Consider the following 21444-nt stretch of genomic DNA (forward strand, 5'->3'; position numbering starts at 1 on the left):
TATGTGTGTGGGGAGTGAAACTACCTACAATGGGAATGTGAGCATCAGAACTAGAGAATGGAGCATTAGAAAATATCAGTTCATTCAGTGTGTTGACTCTGCTTTCAAATTCTCCATATCTCAGTCTACTTGAGAATCTGTGGGATGTTCTGGACAAACAAATCTGATCCATGGAGGCCCCACCTCACAACTTACAGAACTTAAAGTATCTGATGCTAACATCTTGATGCCAGATACCACAAAACACCCTCAGGAGTTCGAGTGGAGACCACACCTCGAAGTGTCAGAGCTGTTTTGAAAGCACAATCGGACTTACACAATATAATGCATGTTGTAATGTTATGACTGATCAATATTCATATTTAATTATACTATATTCTATATATGCATGTTATCGAACAGTAGAGCTTACCTCCTTGCTGTGAGTAGAGTCATCTGTTACCTAAGGCTTTTGGGAAACTGTAACTTAACACTATCGATTTATTTTTATGCACATAGTATCACCTTGTACCATCACTCAACATTCAGTAGACATTTAGCACAGTGATATTTAGCTATTATATATTTGATAACAAAATATGGTTAAAGTATAGCTTATGGATTAACTAAAATAACCAAAGTATACAATTTATAGTCTAAATTGTTACTCATCAGTAAAGCACTATTTCAAAACAACACTCAAGCTGGGAAGCCTATGAGGATAAACCCTTTACATTAATATTTGGTCATGTCAAAACAAAACTAGCTATAAGTGCTTAAAATGTATACAATCAACCCAATAATCATGATCATTAATGTAGGATCACAAACATCCTTTAGCTGTGACCAATATGTCTGTATTTTTAAAGTATGGACCATATATTCATATGATCAACAATGGTGAGCCAAGAACTTGGCCTTTTGAAGTGTTGCGAGGGGCGAGACTGGAGGGGGTTGTACATGCACTAAGTAGCCGTGGCTCTTCTCTAGTCATTCATGCATAATGCAATGAGCTGCTGTGCTATTCATTGTGTGCCAGAGGGCATGACGCCTGGTGCACACGCTCAATGATCATCCAAAACCAGCCCGGACCTTTGACCACACTACCTGGGGTGTGGTGTAGAAACCATCGCGTCTGAATTCGAGGATTTCATCCTTGGCATTAGTCAGATATCTATGAAATCGCTACCATGAACCAAGAGAGAAAAACACAGAGGACTTGAGTTACTGATGGAACTGGCTAATGAAATAAAATGCTAATACAGTGAATCTAAATCGAGTCCTCCAATACAGCAAAGACAACTAAACCCACTGTAGAAAACATGTTTATTAGACAAATTATACACAGAAAGCTTTGCCACTTGTAACAGAGGCCTCAGTTTGTTCCATTAGAATAATATGCAACACATACAACAAAATAGGCCTATATTAAATACTGTACATTATAATCAGTTGAAAGGAACTCCTGTACATACTATGTAAGAAATTAAAAATGTTACAGGCTTAGCAAGTCTTACATGTTTTTTTCCTTTAGGATAAAGACTTTAATTCTTACTCATGATTCCATAACTAAAAAAATAAAATAAAATAAAGTTAAAAGGTGTCTAAAATGGAAAGCTTAAAGACTCTTATCAGATGGATTCTGGGGAGTTGAGTTAGTGTAAATGGTGGCTAATGCAATGCAATGTTTTAATGTTAAACTCTATATCTTCTTTAATTCAACAAAAATTATCTCCATGTAAAATATACATTGTAATGTCTCTTCATTTTATACTAAATAAAAATCTTTAATTTGATACTAAATAAAAACTTTTCCTATTCTCATTCATAGCTTAAGAAAAGTACATCTAGAATGCTGTCATCAAAACACTGCTGCTTTTCTCTACACACAACATTTGCGAATTAGTCTGAGGATAACAAACTGAAAGCTCATTCTAAACAACTAACATTAGTTATATTAATACAATGTTAGTGAAAACTGTTTGAATGTTTTTCGTGTTTTTTTTTCTTTTCTATTTTTAAACTTCTCAAAATGTGTCTTTTTTTAACCTGTCATCACACTTTGATGGCCTTGTTTGAACAATTAGCACTTTTAAAAAAGTTAGATAAATATTACCCCTTACTGTTTATGAAAGGAAATAGAAAGTTATTTCAAATAATTCCCCAAAATGGGCTGCCTTGTTTGTACCTTCAGATGGCCTAGTGTCAGTTTGAGGACACGTGAAGAATTAAAAAGATCCACTTGAAGGTTTTCTTCTTGACTTCAGAAACCTATAACACCTAACAGTAAGATGATGGCACTGAAGCAATCGCAAAAATGTCTATTTAAAAAAAAAAAAAAAAGAAATAACCTGCACTATTTTTATACCATGTTCCAATCAAACACATTCCACACAAAATGATTTGTTCTATTTCAAACTAAAAAAATAAACAAACAAACCAAAAATTAAAGACATTTAGAGGCCTCATTTGCAGTTGTCCTTCTATGCTCGAACTTGGTTTATGTATTTTTTTTTCATTACATCTTTTTCTTATAGACTGTTCAGAGTGTAAGTGGAAAAAGGCTCAGAGAGATATCAGAGCCAGACGTAAGGATGTGAGATCATCAGTCTATATGTCTGGAGCTCAGGTGCAGTGTAGAGCAGCAGAAGGACTTTATTCGCTAGCTATTGACACCCAACTCGGCACACCACATGGCTGAACTCAGTACCGAGCATTGACCAGCATACACTGAGAAGCAGACAAGATTTCTCAAATAAGCCTCAAGTTATTGCCAGTCGGTAGGTCAGTCTGCAAAGTGCAGTGTATTTTTTCCCTTTTTGTCCGGAAATTAAAAGAAAGAAAAGACATGTAAACATCCCATGATCTTTAGATTCATAGGGTCTTTTAAATCTCCCCCCACAGAGCTATTTCCCAAAATTCCACGTGAAAAATGAAGGCAAAGTCATGTTTACACGAGATCTCCCAACAATCACGACAACAATAATGAATTTTATCATCATCCTCAACAGGTAGGTGAGTTCAGGCAGGACGAGCAACCCCAACAGCAAAAAACTTAAAAGCAAAAAAGCTCTTAAAAAGCAAAAAAAAAAAGGACAACAAAAAAAGAAGACGGGTATTTACATTTGGATCTTGTTTTGATTGTGCCCCCTCATATGGAGGTGCCCCGGTCTGGATCATTGCCATAGCTGAAGCTTGGGGCTGGTGTTGGCTGGTAAGGGATGCTGGACATGGTCTTGATGGGACTGCGGAAGAAGCCTCCGTTGGGCGCGCGCTGCCTGAAAGGCCCGGCGCCAGTCCGCGGGTCGGGCATGGCACCGAAAGCGAAGCCGGAGGCCGCCTTGGCAGATAGGCTGCGGCTCAGTGTCTGGATCTGTTCGGGGATGAAGGTCGTGGTGGTGATGTGTGTGTTACGGAAATCGCTGATCTGCTCCAGGGCCTGGCGTGCCGCTGGCAGTGAGTCCATGTCCAGTGGTGTCAGATCCATTGAAGATGTGGAGAACTGCTTGTGCGGGCTCTCGTCCTCCGTGCACAGACTGTTTACACGCCGGTGGAGGTGCTCCAGGTCGATCTCCTTGTCATCCTGAGACGGGGGGTTGAGAAAGGTAGGAAAGGTGGAGTGGGGAAGAGGTGGGGGGGAAGAGAGAAAGTGAGAGAGAAAGAGAGAGACAGAGAAAGAAAGAAGGAGGAGGGGTAAGGGTTGTTACAGGAGCAGCAAGAGCAGAGGACAGAAGAAGTAAGGGGTATAAAAGTGAAGAAGTGGGTGTACGGTCGGAGGAGTAGAAGTACAGGCGAATGTGTTAGTGTGAAACAAAGCAGTGTGGTCAAATGTGGTGATGGTTAGCAGACAAGGAAGGCATGAATGTGTGTTGTATAGATGAGTAATGAATAAGGCAAAATAAGTCACGTGTGTGTGTATGTGTTAATAGAGATTATAAAGAGTTAATTGGGAACAGGATTGGAAAGACATGGTAGTGGCATGGTAGTTTTTGGATTTTTGATGTAAGCAGTATAAATGAACAGGTATGGGAAAGAGAAGGCATAAAAAAGGACAAATAAACAATAGTAACAAAGACAAATGGATATTTTTTTATGGGATCAAGCATTGTGTAACAGTAATGCCATTCTTAATTGGAGGCTAAAACTGTAGATTAAAAAAACAAATACTACCCCCTGAATTATGATGTCATCAACACGATCATTTAGTGCATTCGAATGAAATAAAATGTGTGAAGAGATGTGTATCCAGATGACTGCATCTCACACACCAGTTTGAAGCTATTTTAACAGATATTAATTATTAAATAATAACGCTTATGATCCTGTTTAGAAAGCCGCACCTTTAAAACACAAACGTACACCTTTGGAAGCTTTCCAATCTGATAAGCAACACGATTGCCAAAAAAACACAGACCTTTCTTGTCCTGACTGGCTGAATGTTGGTGGTTTCTATCATTTGCTTTTTCTCTCATTAACAGTGACTGGGGCATGGTGCAGTTGAGTTTTTCCGTCTCTGAGCTGACTGTACAGCTGCCTATATAAATAATCAGCTGATTTTATATATGTAGCAGCAGAAGCCTGAAGGGAGGTCTAGAGACAATTGTAGGGGTGCCCATGGGAAATTTGACCATTTAGATAGGTTGTGAAGAAACAGGGCATATCATAAAGCTGATTATAGCAAATAAGAGGAAGCGTGGGGATCCGTATATAGTTTCTGTGCATGCTGAGGGTATCTGTGCAAGTGCATGTGAATGAAGCATCTTGCTAGTCTTTGCCTATATGATTGCAACAAGTTTTGGCTGTACAAATTATTTCCTAATGTGAAGACCATGGAATAAAGATTATACTGTCCATTTTAAGAACACCATTTAACTGCTTCAAAGAAAAAAAAATCATTTATGTTCTTCTTGAAGCAAGACATTGATGAGCCTCATCAATCTAAGCTGCAGTTTTGCCTTTTAATTTCAGTGATGTAGTTGCTCTGGTGTGCTCTAATTTATCTACTGGCAACTACTTAAATGTACCATTCACATCAGTTCCAGCTCCAGGCTTTTCTAAAGATTTTAGAAAAATCAGCATTCTGAATTGAAAATCAAAGTTATTCAGATGTATGAGAATTACTGACCTACATTAGGTTTTTTTCAAGCCTGTAATTTCACTTACAGATACCTCTTTTCAAAAGATTCAGGTATAATAATGTTCCAATTTCTAGGTATAAATATTCCTACACATTAGTTACCTATATATCATCAAATTGTTGAGGTTTCTGGAACATCTACACAGAAATGTCTAAAATCCTCATTCACCCATAATGAAACATCTGGAAATCTCTCAACAGGCAAGATGTATTTATTTGTGCTTTATTTATGGCAGAGCCAATTCATAAGGTGCACTTTGCAGATTGCTGGGGGTTTATTCCACTTATTCCACTACCTACATGGGCTTGAAGCTTGGTGTATGCGGAGAGAGAGAGAGGGCGGCTCAGTGCTGGCAGAAGACAGTTCGTGAAGGAATAGCAAACGTGTGGCGCAGGCTGGAGTCCAGAGGCGGTGCACAGCATGCAGGCGACAGGTGATTGGATGTGGGCCTAAGCGTGAGTGTGATGTCACTCCGAGGCTCATGACAAGACTCGTCTGGCCTGGCAGACGGCCCGTCAACTCGTGTCTGTACAGGCCAGCCGGCCACAAGCCAACAGAAGGATGGTAGGACGGACAGATGGATGGATCAGGCAAATGGGACGAGGGAGAGGTCATTTAAGAGAGGTGGGAGATGAGCAGAAAAAGACAACAAACAAAACAGTCAGAATTATAGACTTTGTTTTGGTTCTTTTCTATTTCCAAGGAGCCAGATACCTGGAAAGGTGAGATGGTAAAAATGGCATATTGCATTTCTCTCCCTCGCCCGCTTTAACCCCCTCAACACAGAGTACTTATCTACAAAACACAACAGAAATAAATAAAAAACAAATAAATGGAATGCTGTCATCTTAGATGAAGACAGTAAAATTTTTAATGACATTTTTTTTGCTGCTTTTAGCAGTAAATCAGACAGTTTCTAAAGTCAGAGTCATGATCAACACAGAAGATTGTGTGGCGCTCAGCAACGTCAGTTGATCTTGAGCCATCAGCTATTGTTCCACATGAGTAGAACTTAGTAAAAAGAAACTCTTGTTCATTAATACATTATTTTCACTCTTCAGCAAAGAGCTTTAAAAAACAATAGTGGCAGCTGGCTTTTTTTTTAATTATGAAAAAATGATTTGTTGTTCAAAGATATTTAAAGAGGACCCGCTGGACTCCACATAATCACAACAGCAATGACACAGCAGACATCTGAAGTCACTTTTTTTTTCTGGTAAAAGACAAATTGCTTGCTCATAACACTGTACATTCTCTGTTTCTCTTGATCCCTGTCTATCTCCTCACTACTGTCATGTGTTGAGACAACATTGCACATTTACACAGAATTAAAAGATTTATTCTGATGACTTCTCACACCAATCCTTGACACTGAAGTAAGAGGCCTGACTGGGAAAACACAGAGAAGCAGAGAGTGGAAACAGGGTTCGAGCTTGTACCATGAATTATGCAGCACGTGAGTGTGTGTGTTAAGAGACAGAGACACAAACACAAACCTCTTGTTCTACTATTTTGGCGTTTCAATGCACTTGATGTTAGCAAAGAGATATTACATGGAAGGCAGTTAGGACAGGTTAGAAATGTGTTAAGATGCAAGGACACGTTGTTTGGAAACTATGTTGTTGAATGAAAAAATAATGCAGACAATGAATACTAGAGAGGTTAAACAACAATGATTTAAGTTTAGGCCAGAATGTGACCGATCACTTATATACATTCTATGATGATAACTGCAACAACATGGTAATGTGGTATAAGTGGACATCTTAGCTTTTATCTTTTGTATTTTTTATCAATCAGTTTGCTCCAAACATTAAACTGATTGATCACTGGACTGTGAGTAGTGTGCTCATCGATGTGTGCCTGTGCGTGTAAGCTCTGCCAAGCTTCAAGTCTGATGGAACCTTCTGGAAGAGTGCTCTGAAGACCGCCTCAGCGTGATTGCACCACAGGACTTGAGAGGAGGTTCAAGTGTGACGGCCAGCCTTCTGGAAGCCACTTTAGAAATCCTCACAAGAAATAAACTTTGCATTTCACCTTACACTGCTAATCATTAACCATTAATTACTCAGCACATACTGTGTGCTTATGTGTACTCACAAAATAGGGATGCATATTCAGAGCAATAATTAAAGCATGCACAGTTGTTTCTGGTAGGAAATTGAATCTACATCTGTTTGCTATAAACATTTATTTATACAACAGCCTGCACACGAGCTATAAGCATAAAGAAATGAGCTGAATATGAATACTTTCAGGATGAGGTTAAATTCATGTAATCCTAAAGTTTTGTTTTAGGCTCTCCAAATGGTTTAAGATTTTATTTTATACATGACAAAGATCTATAGCAATCTCTTAAACTGTATAATGCAATTCATGTTGTAATTATAAGCCTTCATGGCGAGACTCCAAAGTAAGCTTGTGTAAAATTGATTTTTCCCTGCTCATGATTTACCATTCAAAACCGGACATACAATATTTAATTCCCAAGAACTAGCCATAAAGAATTGACAGAAAAGTGAGATCTTCCACCATTTCAGGTTTAAGGAGCATATTTGGGAGAGCATAATATTATCAGCTGAGCAGTCGTGTTCTGCTTGATGACAGTGCCATCAAGCAACTCCGTAGTAATAATAAAATTACAATACATTTTCAATATAAATTTTTTTAATATATATATCGGTCAACTTTGGACAGGGTGGGACTTGCAGGTTGTGCCATAATTTATATCAGAGATTTTATTATTTTTTCAAGAGAGAGAAAATTGCAATCCTGACTAAATATCATGGCACAATATGTAATGTGCACCTGAACATTTTTGATCAAATTTATTCATCACTAGCATCCCTGTGCAGGACCATATCAAATTATTTTCTGCCATGCTCTGGGGTGATGTGTTACAGGTCTCCTTCACTGCCAGATGAAAGCTGTTAACAAGACATGAGCAAAAATTGGCTGAATGCAGGGCCAAAAGGTAATCATCATCAGTGTTCAAAAGGCAAATAGGTGGCTATATTCTTTATGTTTTGTTTTGTATTTCAAATATAACCCTTATTTTGATTTTGGTCTAAGAAAGGACTGGATCTTGTTAGAATGGAGCAGGTTCAAGCACTACCAGACAACAGGAACTGGGGTGTTGTTCATTTGACATTTGTAAAGATGATATGAAGCAATCAGGGTTAAATCATTCCTTCACCTAAAATCTGATCAGGTGATATAAGTTTTCAAAAGCTGAAGCTTTTTTCTACCCCTTAGGTTGTTTTAATTTCCACTAATTGACATGCATTTGAGTGTTTAAGCGGGTAATAAAGCAAAACAGAATGACCGTTTAGAGTGCTTAAGTGCATTTAAAGTGCTTACGATTACATTTTAATTGCTAAATCTGAGCTACCGAAAAACAGAAATAAGCTTTAACATGAACATAAAAAGCAAAACCAGGCTGAATCTTTGAGTTACTAAAACCAGTCCTACAGCTGTTTCTTTATAGCATTTCTTTGATTTTAATTTATGTTTGGTAGAATCTGCAGGAACACTTATTGTTTCGATAATACACTTGTGAGAACATCAAATTTATAACACCTTTGATTTAATTTAAGACCAATTCTCTATCACTTAAGTCCCCGAAATAACATTTAGTTCAGTTCTTTGGAGAGTTTGTATTTATGTCTTTGTCTCAAAGGAAGCAGCATTCTGTTGGTCAGTAGGGCTCTGAGCTTCAAAGTTTATGCTACGCTGTGTTGCCAACTGTTTGTGGACACCTGACCTTCACACCTAAATAAGCTTTAATTCCATATTGAGTTCACAATTTTTGCTGTTATTATAGCCTGCACTCTTCTGTGAAGGTTTTCCACTAGATGGAGTGTGGCTGTGGGGATTTGTGTTCAGTCACAGGAGCATTAGTGAGGTCAGGCAGTGATATCTGTGTGAGAAGGCTTGGGGTTCAGTCAGTATTCAGTTCCTCTCAAAGGTTTCAGTGGAGTTGTGCTCAGGGCCCGGTGCAAAACATTTCAGTCAAGTTGGGATTCTTTTCAGCCATGGCACATCATCATCATGTGTTCATGGGCCTTGCTTTGTGCACAGCGGCATTGTCATGCTGTAACAGATTTGTTCTAGTGAAGGGAAATTGTAATGCTTCAGCATACAGAGACATCATATACATTTGTGTGATTCCAATGTTGTGGCAACAGAGAAAACTCACATATGATGTGATGGTATGGTGTCAGACCCTTGGCCATATAGTGTAAACAGTCTAGTCTGCTTACAAGATATTATGCTAGGAAAAACCCCAGTATGCATAGTTTCATGCTGACCCTTGGCAACCAAAAGTGAATTGAATCTAGTTAATAACTGCAACTGGCAGACTTTTGGCAGAAATTAAGATTTGACAACTGACACGGTCATGTCATTTGAGCCCAACCCCTTACCATTCTCATGAGCCTTACCTCTTTAGAGGGCACTCTGGATCCCTTCCTCCGTGTCCACCAGGTCTCGACAGTGGCAATAAGACAGGACAGCACCACACCGGCTGCAAGGACAAAGAACACGCCAGCAAAACTGTGGATGTCCAGAGCGCTGGCACTTTTCTTGGTGCCGATTGCAGAATACAGGTCACAGGGGCTTTCTCTGGGCCACCACTTCAGCTTCAGGATATCCATGTCTCCGTTCTGCTGCAGCTCCAAGATCCTAAACATAGCATGGAATAGACATTTAATCTCAGATACTGGACTGGTGCAGAGCCCAAATCTGTGTGCAGATTTTACAGAATTTAGAACCAGAATTTATTTCCTATATCAACAAAACAAAGCAAACCTGTTTATTCATAACTCCATTATAATGCATGTTAATTTAGATTGACAGCTATCATTAATGCGAAACATGCATTTATGTTTAAGGCTTTCATTTGTCGAAGGTATTTTTTGATATTGTTGTGTGTGGATTACATGTGAACGCCACTAGAGGAAGCGAAAATAATTTTTTTTAGTAAATTTGCTGCAGTGTTGAAAAGATGGATAAACTACAATGACACTTCCTGTCATGTTAGCTTTGTAGTGTAGAGAATGTTATAGTGTGATAACTGCATTAATGCTTTCTATATAGTTATGCATTTTGTAAGAAATAAAACACTGTGCTGTTACAGAAAAAAAACATCAATGACAGGGTGGTATGATGTGGCCCTATGTGAAGAAGAGTTATTGTTCAACAGTTAGCAACAATTACAATTAAAAATGTACTGATGAAAAAATATCATGCTTTTTAATTCTTTACAGTTACATGCAATGCACTTGAGTGTCTTCTTCCATACATATTAACTGAACATCACCTTACAGAAATGTCACCTTATTAAAGATAATCTAGCTGGTGTTGTTAAATAACTGACAAAAACAGCTTATTATTCGCCTTACTGTAGGTTATGTAGCATGACTGAAACTTAAGTCCCTCAGAATGAACTGTTTTTTCTTTTTAATAATAATGTGTAAAAAGATGGTTTACCAGGAAATACAACAAAACTCTTATCTGTATTCATCTCACATGTTCTACAGACTTTAGAGTAAAAAAAAAAAAAACACTGCAGAATACCTTTATATAACAATTTACCCAATAAAGAAGTGACACATATCTCCAGTCCAGTGGCATCTGTTGCTGCAATGATCAAATTTCTACTCTGTTTGGCTGCACTAGAGGGCAGTGTCTCCATTAAAATGCAGGCAGATGACAGTCTAATTCCCTGTCCAGCAGTCATGAGAAACGAGCTTGTTTTAATGTAGAGGAGCAGTTTGCACTAATGCCACTGCATTGACGAGCGTGATGATGAATATGGAATGCAGAGCTTTATCACAGTCCTTCTCGCTGATGGATTGTTCTGATCTCTGTCTCTTAGACCTACAGTGTGGAGCGGTATGACACAATCATTCTCTGAAGGGGGCGAATAGGGACCTGAACACTTGTTCTCACACAAATAAACACAGATGCAAATGTGCACATGCAGGGAGGTGCATAATCTTATTTTGTACAAATGTGCGCACATATAAATGCAAACAAAATGTGTGAATTGTGTGCGTAATGTGTCAAGACATTTACTACATCAGAAAAAACAACAAAAAAAACCTCACTGAAAAAGATAATAGTTATAATAGTAGCCTTAGAATTATTGCAACATTTCATGGATTTTCATGGAGTTCATGGACCCAGGACCACACTGATAATTATAATAATAATCTTCAAGCAAATCTTTCAGCAAATAGCAACCTTTTAACTTCATTACATTACAGCAAGCCAAGCAAAAGTAAATAATGATTCGACTCATCGCAGTAGTCTTAGCAACTGAAGAAATGAGGTTTCAGTCAAATAGGTATTCACAACGAACCCTGGTAAAGAAAAACAAAACACTTATTCTGAACTTGGCTAGTACACTGATGGGTGAAAATTACCTTGCTAACATTTTCCAATTAGTGTTCAGTTTAAAATTGGGCATCTTCAGTTTATCAGTCAGAAAACTAAGCTTTAGAAAAGGAACTTTGTAAACTCAATGCGATCCCTTACTTAAAGTATCTGTTGATGAAATGTTTACTATGGGACTTGACAGGAAATGAGTTGCTTTAGAACCAGACTAACCTAAATGAGACCTTTTTAAAAAGACTAAAATAATTATCACTAACACAGAAGAAATGGCTGTCGTATTTTTAGATATACATCCTTTTATGAATCTGCTTTGTAACTTACTAACTGGTAATATTTAGCAAGTTGAAAATTATGCATAGAGGGAGTTATTAGCACACAATTAGCCTTTGTTTGTGCACATCACTGTAAGGGAGTAAATTGGCACGAACACACAGAAGCAGAATCTAATGAACACAATCTATAATTATTAAGTTAAACCATGGAGATGACCAGAAGCAAATCACTGAGCCTGCTATGTTACAGAGGGGCTCAGAAATACTGTCTGTCCTTCTGGCTGCAATTAAAATTCTGTATTAAATTGCATTCTTCTACATGTGACATGTCTGTGTGCATTTTCCCAATTGGTTTATATCAGCAAGTAAGAACACAGGAATCTCACTTAAGTACAGTATGGATCAAAACAATCGGTCCAATAGCAACTGTATGAGCTGGTCTTGGGCCGATTCCAAGTGAACTTGTTTGGCTTAATTACAGAGAGAAAGCAATTTGACCTTGAATTGACCCAGCTTCAGAAAGTGAAACAGACATGTTGTGTATTTTTGGCTGAAGCATTTTCTTTTGTAGCTGCTGAACTGACCCATGAGGAACGTAACTCAGCCATAGAACAAAGCTTTAGCACTGATGAAATACCACTAGTTCTGGAGATATGGACTGATTTAGATCTGGAAATTTCTAACTAATATAATTGAATAATCCTTTAGTTAGTGCCAGCTCTAAGTTTTCTGTGTTTGCTTGAGATCTGTGGTTTTATGCACACTTTACCTTTGTCTGTTTCAGACCAGTGCGAAAAAAAAAGTTGTTTTTTTTAAAAACTGAGTTTTAATAACACATTTTCAGTGTAACATTCCATGTTTTCATTCTTTTTTTTTTTTTTTTACTTTTTTCTTAAATTGAATTATGTTTCCTGTCAAACCAAAGCAAACAGCAAACAAAATCACTTTTGCTCTGATACAATGTTGAAAAGGATAACAAATTAAACTGAAATTATTATGCAGCGTAACATGAGATATTATATATGATACTAAATTTTACCATATTCTACACATAACTATAAGTTTCATTAATAGTAAAGCTGTAAGTATAAGCTGCTTTTCCCTGGGCTGTGTAGATGTTTATGAACCACAGAGGAAGTAGAAAACACACTTCCTGGATAAATTATATAACTTTATGCATTCCCTCACCATCAGCCACTTCATTTCAAGCGAAAATCCATTAGATGCATTGGGATGCCATATAATTCATCAAAGGAAGCACTACAATTTGGAGAGAACGGCGATCAATGAAAAGGCAAACAACAAATTTCATATTGATGTTTTTTTTTTTGCTTTTTGCTCACCTGCTTATCCTAAAGCATGTTGCATTTGATCATTTGTGACTTTGCACATTAGCTCTCACTCCTATTTATCTCACTCCAACTACTATTTATATGTATATAAAAAAAAAAAAAGTAAAGCAAATAAATCTAATGTTTTGAGAAATCTAGATCCGAAGGTTTGCTAATGACTTTGCAGGGTTTTAGCAGCTGTTCCCAGGATATTTAACACCCCTGTTGCTTCATGCATTAATACCAAGACACTGGATGTTCCAGACCCAGAGGCGTATAGAGAGAAATTGTATAAGGGATTAAGGCTGGGCAAACCAAGAACAATCTAAAATCTAGTTTTACTCATTTGGATTCACTTCTTGAGTCAATAACACTATCTGTCAACACAAATCATTTTTCCACAGGCCATATTTTGAACATATAGTGTATTTAAAACACAGTAAACCATGGCTTAAGCTTACATGAATAAATGAATTTGCTCTCCAGTAGCTTTACTGGTTTTCTTCACCATTTCCTCTGAGCACCCAGCTGTTTTGTTAAATCATTAACTACACGGACCCACTGTGTCTTTTTCTCCCTCCCCTCATGTCTTCATCTAAAGATCCTGCAGAGAAACTACGTGTTATCAATTTGCAGCAGTGGGCCTCTAATATATTTATTACGTTTTCCACATTTACAGCTGGACAGGCTTTTAAGCTATGTTTTTTTTACTGTGTGGTGCACGTAGACTAGATCGGCTTGACTAATCGGCTTGGAAATAAAAGTAAAAATTAGTGAGAAACATAATGGATGAATGGGAGCTGTGCTTTCTGAGCAGGCTGTAGGAACCTGAATTTTTGCAGTGACACCGCTGGTTGTTGTCAGGGTCTCATCAGCAATGACTGCACATGTTTATTCAGCATCACAGGCTGACAGGAGTGTAAAAGGTCTCTGACTGAGTGTTCACTTTAGTGGAAAGAGTGGCTACATTTTTTTAGTTACCAAAAAAATTATGCTAAACCACAAGGCCCTGGTTTACTGATTTCCAAATTATTCCAAGTGCTGATAACTGATTTGTGTACTAAGTCAGTAGCTGATACTGTAAGCAAATGCTTTACAAAAATAAATGATGACATAGCAGATTATGTCAGATAAAATTTTGAATAAGCTGTAATGAGCTTTTAGTATTCATTCTCTCCATATCCATAGAGAAGTCAGAGCACAGAATTGCATTAGCAATGCACCCATTGTTCATAATGGAAACGCAAGTCAAACTTTTTCCCAGTATCTTTGCTTCTGGTTTCAGACTTGTAAGCATCTGTAAAATACTGAATAGAAATGTAACTTTACTGAGGTAGCATTATGTCAGAATTTTAAACATTTGGAGATTTTTTGTTGTCTTCAAATGCCCTCTGGCATACAAAACCTAAAGAAGCCTACCAGCTGCAGTCAATCATTCAGATTTGGTAAAGAAATCACTGTGGGTTGCATACAGGCTTCCTTTTATTTGCATTGAGTGGAAACAAAAAACTCCCTGTAGACCATTTAGGACGTGCGGTTGTCAGTTGTAATCTTCACAAGTACAACCTTTTACAGAAGATGGGGGTTATGTTAGGCAATCTTCAGTTAATATCAAGCTGGAGGTCTACAGCATCTTGATGCATCATGGCACAACAGTTGGTCAATTTCCCATGAACCTCCTCTGGCACTTTGATAACACAACTGCAAATCATTGGCAGTTGGATCAACTCAGGTCCATGTCTAAGTGCTGAGTTAATCATCAACATTCGACTTGAGTTAAATACGTCAATGATGTCATTATCCACCACAACAATATGTGAAAGAAAAAATGAAGTTTTCCAGAAAATGTCTGCTCTAAACTCATTTCTCTCTTTGTTGTGAGCACAGGGCAGGGATTTGCGTGTCTCTTCTTAAAGTCTGTCTGTCATCCAGTCTCCGCACTTGGCTATCGTCCCTCCTGGGCCCTTGCGCTCCGATTAGTCTGTGGACTGCCCTAGCTGTTGCCATGGCAACCAGCTGCAGCAGAAATGATCACATGTTATTAGATGGCTGTGACTGCGGGCGGACAAACTGCTTGATATGACTGAGAAACAGAGGGAGAGGGAAAGAGAAAAAAAGATGAAGAGGAAGCAAAAAACAGAAGGCAGATATTTTTTTTTGCGGCTGACAAAACGAATTAGAACACTGCAGAGGCACCAGCGCTGTCCCTCCTAATACAGAGAGATCGCTGTATCTTATTGTAATACTCCCCTCCAAACACACACAGATAATGAAATGACGCCCGAGTATACGGAGTGTGCAATGTTAGCACAATGTATTTGCAAAATAACAGCACTGTAGTTGCATGGTGATAGGAAAGAAACAATGCTAGCAGTCTGGAACAGCATTACAATGGACTTGAAATGTCATGTGTTCACATGCACAATTTGTTCAGTGGCTTTCACACTCAGTGGTTCAAACCTGCTCATGTCAGTGTGTGCCAAAAGCTTATAAGTAGCTCCACATCTGTCCTGGTAACGGAACCACCAGTGTACAGTGCCAAACATTGGTGATTAGTGATCTGAAGTAGGTCCAATGGCTATAATTATACTATACTATACAATGGATATACAATGGCATTTAAGTCAATATTATCATATTCAAATTTCTTGAAGGTGCTGCATAGATCCCTGGCTAAGAAGACAAAATTTTGTTCATATATTTCATTTCATTAATATAATTGAACATTCAAAGTGAAACATGGCAAGCAATTAAAGCAAAACTTTTTTTATGGTGTACATCTATTAGTTATGCAGATAAAAAGAATAAAAACTAATAAATGTATTATTACTATTAGATGTATAAAAAAGAAAAAAACAAATTTTAGTATCAATATATGAGTTGAAATTAGTCTAGCCTTAAAATCACAGTAACCTAAATTTTCTCGCATGTGGCATGACACTGCTTGAGGTGTGGAGAATGACTCTATATATGAGTTTCACTACAATATGACACTATTTTGGCTCCCATAAAGCCCCCTTCCTGAGCTAAATGGTAGTCTCCATATTTCAAGAATCTCTCAAGAGACCTTGGAGCCAGACCTTGAGAAGTAGACACTGCTAGTCAGACAGAAGATCTGCCTCCCATCTATCCGTATAATGCTACATTTACACATTCAGAGACTCGCAGCAGCAAAGTGAAAGGAGATAATTCATTCATGACAGCTGGCGACTTCTGGCAACACGTGCGAAAGCAACAGTTGATGGCTAGATGTGGATGTGTCCAACAGGGTGACAAAGTTGAGAAAAGTAGCGACTACCAATGGGAGGATGCACGTGACCCATAGCAAAGAGCACACACTTGCTACATCTCATATGATATGATGTATATATGCACTGGTGAAATTTATATATAAAACCTCTCCCTCCAGAATATTTCACAGCAAGAAAACTAATTTGTTGTCAAGTGGAACGCTAGCTGCACCAGTCACTGATAAAAATACTTACTATGGCAACCAGTAGTAGGAACTCATACTGGCAACGTCATACTACAGCGACTAGCAAATTGCAGGAATAAAATAAATAAAATGTCAAAATGTTATAATGGACACTATTTGGGAGTGTGAACCCTTTGAGACACCTAAAATCCAACGTGAGATATGTATTATATATATGTATACTATATATAATACATAATCTAAGGTTATGTGCTAAACTGATTCTGGTATTGTTTTATATTTTGTTGTTTGCTTTTACCATTTGCAAGCAAAGCATTCCAGAGCTTTTTTTGAAAATTAATTAATTCTTTTTTTTTTTTTTTTTTTTTTTAATGTTTTCCATAATTTTCATCTTGCTCTGTCAGCTACTGGCTAACTGGCCAGGAGTGACTGGCTAACCTTAACAATCACTTAACATTCGAGTTTTAGCTCCTGCAGTCAATAAATTATGTAATTTAAAATGTAACTGAAAATAATTTGTGGATTTATAACTAAAAGTGTAAGTTTGGGTGCATCCCACTGTCTAACATGGTAATGTGCGGGGTTAAAAATTGTATCGATAACAGATTCAATAGCTGGATTAGGGTTAACTACAACTAAAGATGTTATTGAATTCATTCTCAAAATCTTGCAGTATTTATTTATTTATTTGTTTATTTATTTACAGTGACTGATTAGGCAAAAAGGCATTTTTGTGTGATTGCCCAGATATCTTTAGTTTTCCATCTAGAAAATGTGTTTTCCTTACTCCATCTGCATAATCAAAAATGGCTAACAAGAGCCTGGCGTTAGCAGACACAGTGATTGCTACATGAATTGCAAAATATAGAGCCCACATTTTAGCCTTATACAGTATGTAGCCAATACTGTACATTAATGAATTACTGCAGAGAACAATCAATAAAATAACACACATTCAGTACATAGACAGCTCTTCTGATTACAGGCCAGATCACCCAGTCATCTTGCTGGCTAATATTCCCTTATGCATAATTTTACATTTCCAGAGATTTACAGAATCTTTCATCACAGTTTACAAAGTTTTCAGAAAACGGCATTAAGATTTTGAAATGTTGCTGAAAATATCCCTCGGTAAGAGTTTCCAGCTTTTATGGAGCAGCGGTCCACATACTGTAAGGCTCCTTCACATTTGTTCAAAATGCAGGTTTTTCAAAGACAGAAGTCCTTATTCTGCCCTCCAAATGGTATACACATTTTCAGATAGCATAAGCACTGCCCAGAAATGCTGCTTACCTAGCAGTCTCATTCTAAAATGAAATATGATAGCAATCTTGTGTGTGCTAAATATGGTAGGATAATGTATGGCTGCCTTTAGGGTTGTCATAGCTGCTACTGGGTAACAGCATGTCTGCTTCATGCTGTGAATTTCTTCACAAGCTAACACAGCACTGACCTTTCTGAAGGAACTTTTGCTAAAGAGGGCAACTTGAGTCTAACATCCTGCACTGTGCTACAGAGAGTTCAGTCTACAAAGCAGCTTCAACCTAAACAAATGGTTCGGCTTGCTTTAATGGATGATTTTAGAGTGGGAAAGTGTGGGATTTATTGCTTTTATATGGAATGGAAGATACGTGATTTGATTTTTGTGCTTACCTGTTATGTATATGCGTCTGTTCTTTGTTCACTTGTGATGTTTTTCTCTAACTTTAGCCTTGAGCATTATCTGTATGGTCTTTGAGTGCGTCCTTTGCACATAAACCTCAGTATAAAAGTTTTCAACTTAAATTTAGTTTATAGAGCACCTAGGCTTTCTTTGTGCACAATAAACCCATCTTATTGACTATACCCTGGCTCTTATTCTCCTTATTCTTCAGTCATCTATTTTCTGGTGAAACCGCAATATTTTTGATCGACTCATGCTATAGTATTGTCTCCTGAATACCTTTTTAAATAAAGCCACTGACCCTTTGTGGGTGTAGCAGAAAAGCCTGAGCTTGCTATAAGTTTCAAACAATCTCATAACATCTACTCACATTTTTTCCCTCACCAATGACTCAAGAACCTCAGAGGACACACATTACACTGTATTAAAATCAGAGCTGACAGTTACCCGTGAGGCCCGGAGTACTCGAATAGCAATGTCAAGAAATTAAACATGACTGCCAATTAATAGCTTATTTATTTTCATTAGCACCGATAAATGGGGGAAAAAACCCCCAAAACACCAGAAAAACAGAAAAACAATACTTTTTGGATTTTAAATCTTGTAGGAAATAAATCATTCACTCTAAAAAGAAAGATGTTCCTTGGGGTTCTGTACTTGGCCAATCGAACCTATCCCCCAAAAAAGGTTCTCTTTAAAACCTTGGCAGTCAACCTTATCCAGAGCAACATTTATCTCATTTATAGAGCTGAGCAATTGAAGGTTAAAAGCCTTGCTCTGGGGCCAGTAGTGGTAGCTTTGCAGCATTGTATTCAAACTCACAACCTTCCAATCAGTAGTCTAACACCTTAACCACTGAGCTACCACTGCCCTACCAATGAGTCAGGTAAAATCAGTGTCATTACTATTTGGAACTGTATCTATATGTAGCTAACGCTGCATGGTGACATTTTAGAAACTATCAAATTGTTTATTAAATCTGTGTAATAATTCACAATGAAATTAGAGAAACATTTTTTCTGTTATGAAAAATATATACCGTTTACATAAGGAAGAGACACAAGGTAGCTTAAACCTAAAGAAATGGTTCAGCTTGCTTTAAGGGAAGATTTCAGATTCATCCAAAGTGGGACGTTATCGCTTTTTTTGTGATGGAAGATAAATAATTTGATAATTTCTGATCAACACAGTGTGATTTTTTTCCTTACCTGTTATGCTGTTTGAATTTGCTGTATTTTCTTGTCTAAACTTGTAGGTAATACCAAATACCAAGGAGCTCATAGGGTTCTTTTCAATGAAAACATGAAAACGATTCTATATTAAGAATCATTTGGGGTTCCAGATATGGCATCATGTTCTACATATGAGTGCAGAAACCAGTATTGCTGCAAGCATCAGCAAACTAATTTCCTAAGAGAAGCTTATTTTAAAGCTAATTGGAGAGACTTAGACTCTGCCACCATTAAGGAAGAACAAAAGCTAAATATCAAAGCACTGAATGTGAATGCAAAACTACAGACTTGATTACAGTCCAGAAAGTATAAATGCCCCCAGTGGAGAGGGCATTGATAGCAAAAATTACAGCAGGACAAAACACAGTGAGACAGCATAAAATGACAGACTGTATTAGCATAAATGCAAATCAGGACACAGCATAAAAGCCATAAAAGAAACAAACGTCTTTTAAAATGTAAAAAAAAGTAACAAAAAAATCATTTGAGTGTATATATTAACACCCTGCAAAATTTCAATTATCTCTCAACAAGATAACCAGTCAGCTCTCATTGTGTGCTTCTGAAGCATATATCTAATGGAACCGAAAGTCACCATCTTAACTGCGTGTGCACAGGGGGAATAAGAAGAAGATCGAGATAAAGCGGCATTGCCTGAAGTGTAGATTAAGGCGGCACGTTGTCTATTAGCTCAAACTGGCAAGTACAGTATGTTAAATGTTAAACTACGTATATAATTTGTGCACGTATATTGATTTTACTGAGAGAACATTTGCTAACAGACATTAGCTAATCCACATACATATAATCAGCTAATGCTAATGTACTGAAACCACTGGAAATATAATGCAAAACATCAGCCAATATTTAAATATATACACAATTTTTAGGGAAAGGAAACACTGCTGAAGAAAAATCCCTTATAGAACAGTTTATACCTCAAAAAATATGGCTAATGCTACTGAAATATGAAGAGCCTCAGATGTGTGATGGAAAGTGTGTGTGTTCGACTGGCAGTCAACCACTAGAGGGAGTTTTTCACACATGTTACAATGTGCCCCCCACCCCCCACAAACACACACAGCCATTGACATAAGCAATGCAAAAAGTTCTCTCTTCCAGGGACATTGTCCTGGCAATATGCATTTTTTTATGAACACTTAGTCATGCGGCAGCGCACATTCAGCTCCAGACTGATCCAGCCATGTGCATCAAAGATCTTTCTTCCCCTCTATCTATCTCTTACCCGGCAATCTATCTTTTTCTGCAATTAATATATGCAAACTCCTTTCAGCTAATGATGATGTTACTGGAGAAGATTGCACAAGCGGCATTTCATAACTGCTGACATCATTCATAACAGCCCTGGGAATTCAAATTAATTTTCAATTAATTTTTGAATCTTCCTCTAACATTATATCTAACAAATTTCAAACTGGCTTTCAAGTGAAATAGGACAATAAATCTTAATGTTGTAAATGAATATGGATGCTGAAAACAATTAGTAGCATAATAATGTTTGTTTTTCTGCATATATTTGGTATATGCATGTACAGTATGTTTATCTATCTATCTATCTATCTATCTATCTATCTATCTATTTATTTATTTATTTATTTATTTATTTATTTATTTATTTATTTAAGCAAATTAATTACTTTTCGGGTCTCAACCTTTGAGAACTCTGCATCAGCAATACTAACATGCATTTCTTGTCTTTTTCATTGTTTTTTTATTTTTATTTTTTTATTTAAATTATGTTGAAACTGTATATCCTTTCATATTTTGTCGCACTGCTGTCTTTAGTCTTTTGGGAAGAGATAATGTGTTCATGAGAGGATAGAATATATACCTTGTTTCTGCAAATAAGCGTTACTGATTTAAGCTAGAAAGGTACAGTAGTGAGGCTGAAAATGTTGTTGCAACAAACATTATTTTGGCTAAAGGAACCACAACCAAACTATTTTAGCTAACGCTATAATAAATCTCAGATT

The 21444-nt window shown here is 37.3% G+C and overlaps 1 protein-coding gene across 3 annotated transcripts in view; it reads right to left on the reverse strand.

The window, feature by feature from the left end:
- Positions 1–1341: 1341 nt before the first annotated feature.
- Positions 1342–21444, reverse strand: part of grid2 (glutamate receptor, ionotropic, delta 2) — a 411138-nt gene continuing 391035 nt past the window's right edge. Inside the window, exons 15-17 of one of the 3 annotated variants that reach the window (XR_009649218.1) lie at positions 9560–9800; positions 5832–5912; positions 5507–5643 (exon numbers count right to left, since the gene is read on the reverse strand). Coding sequence is in view for 2 of the 3 variants with exons in the window: in XM_060882146.1 (XP_060738129.1) it covers positions 3131–3562; positions 9560–9800 (673 nt within the window). In the remaining variant the exon portion in view is untranslated. Of the gene's footprint in view, positions 3563–5312; positions 5644–5831; positions 5913–9559; positions 9801–21444 lie in introns of those variants that run through there. The other 2 variants (XM_060882146.1, XM_060882147.1) reach the window with 2 other exon arrangements.

Source organism: Tachysurus vachellii, chromosome 11 (genome assembly GCF_030014155.1).
Source record: "Tachysurus vachellii isolate PV-2020 chromosome 11, HZAU_Pvac_v1, whole genome shotgun sequence".
In the NCBI taxonomy this organism is placed as follows: domain Eukaryota; kingdom Metazoa; phylum Chordata; class Actinopteri; order Siluriformes; family Bagridae; genus Tachysurus; species Tachysurus vachellii.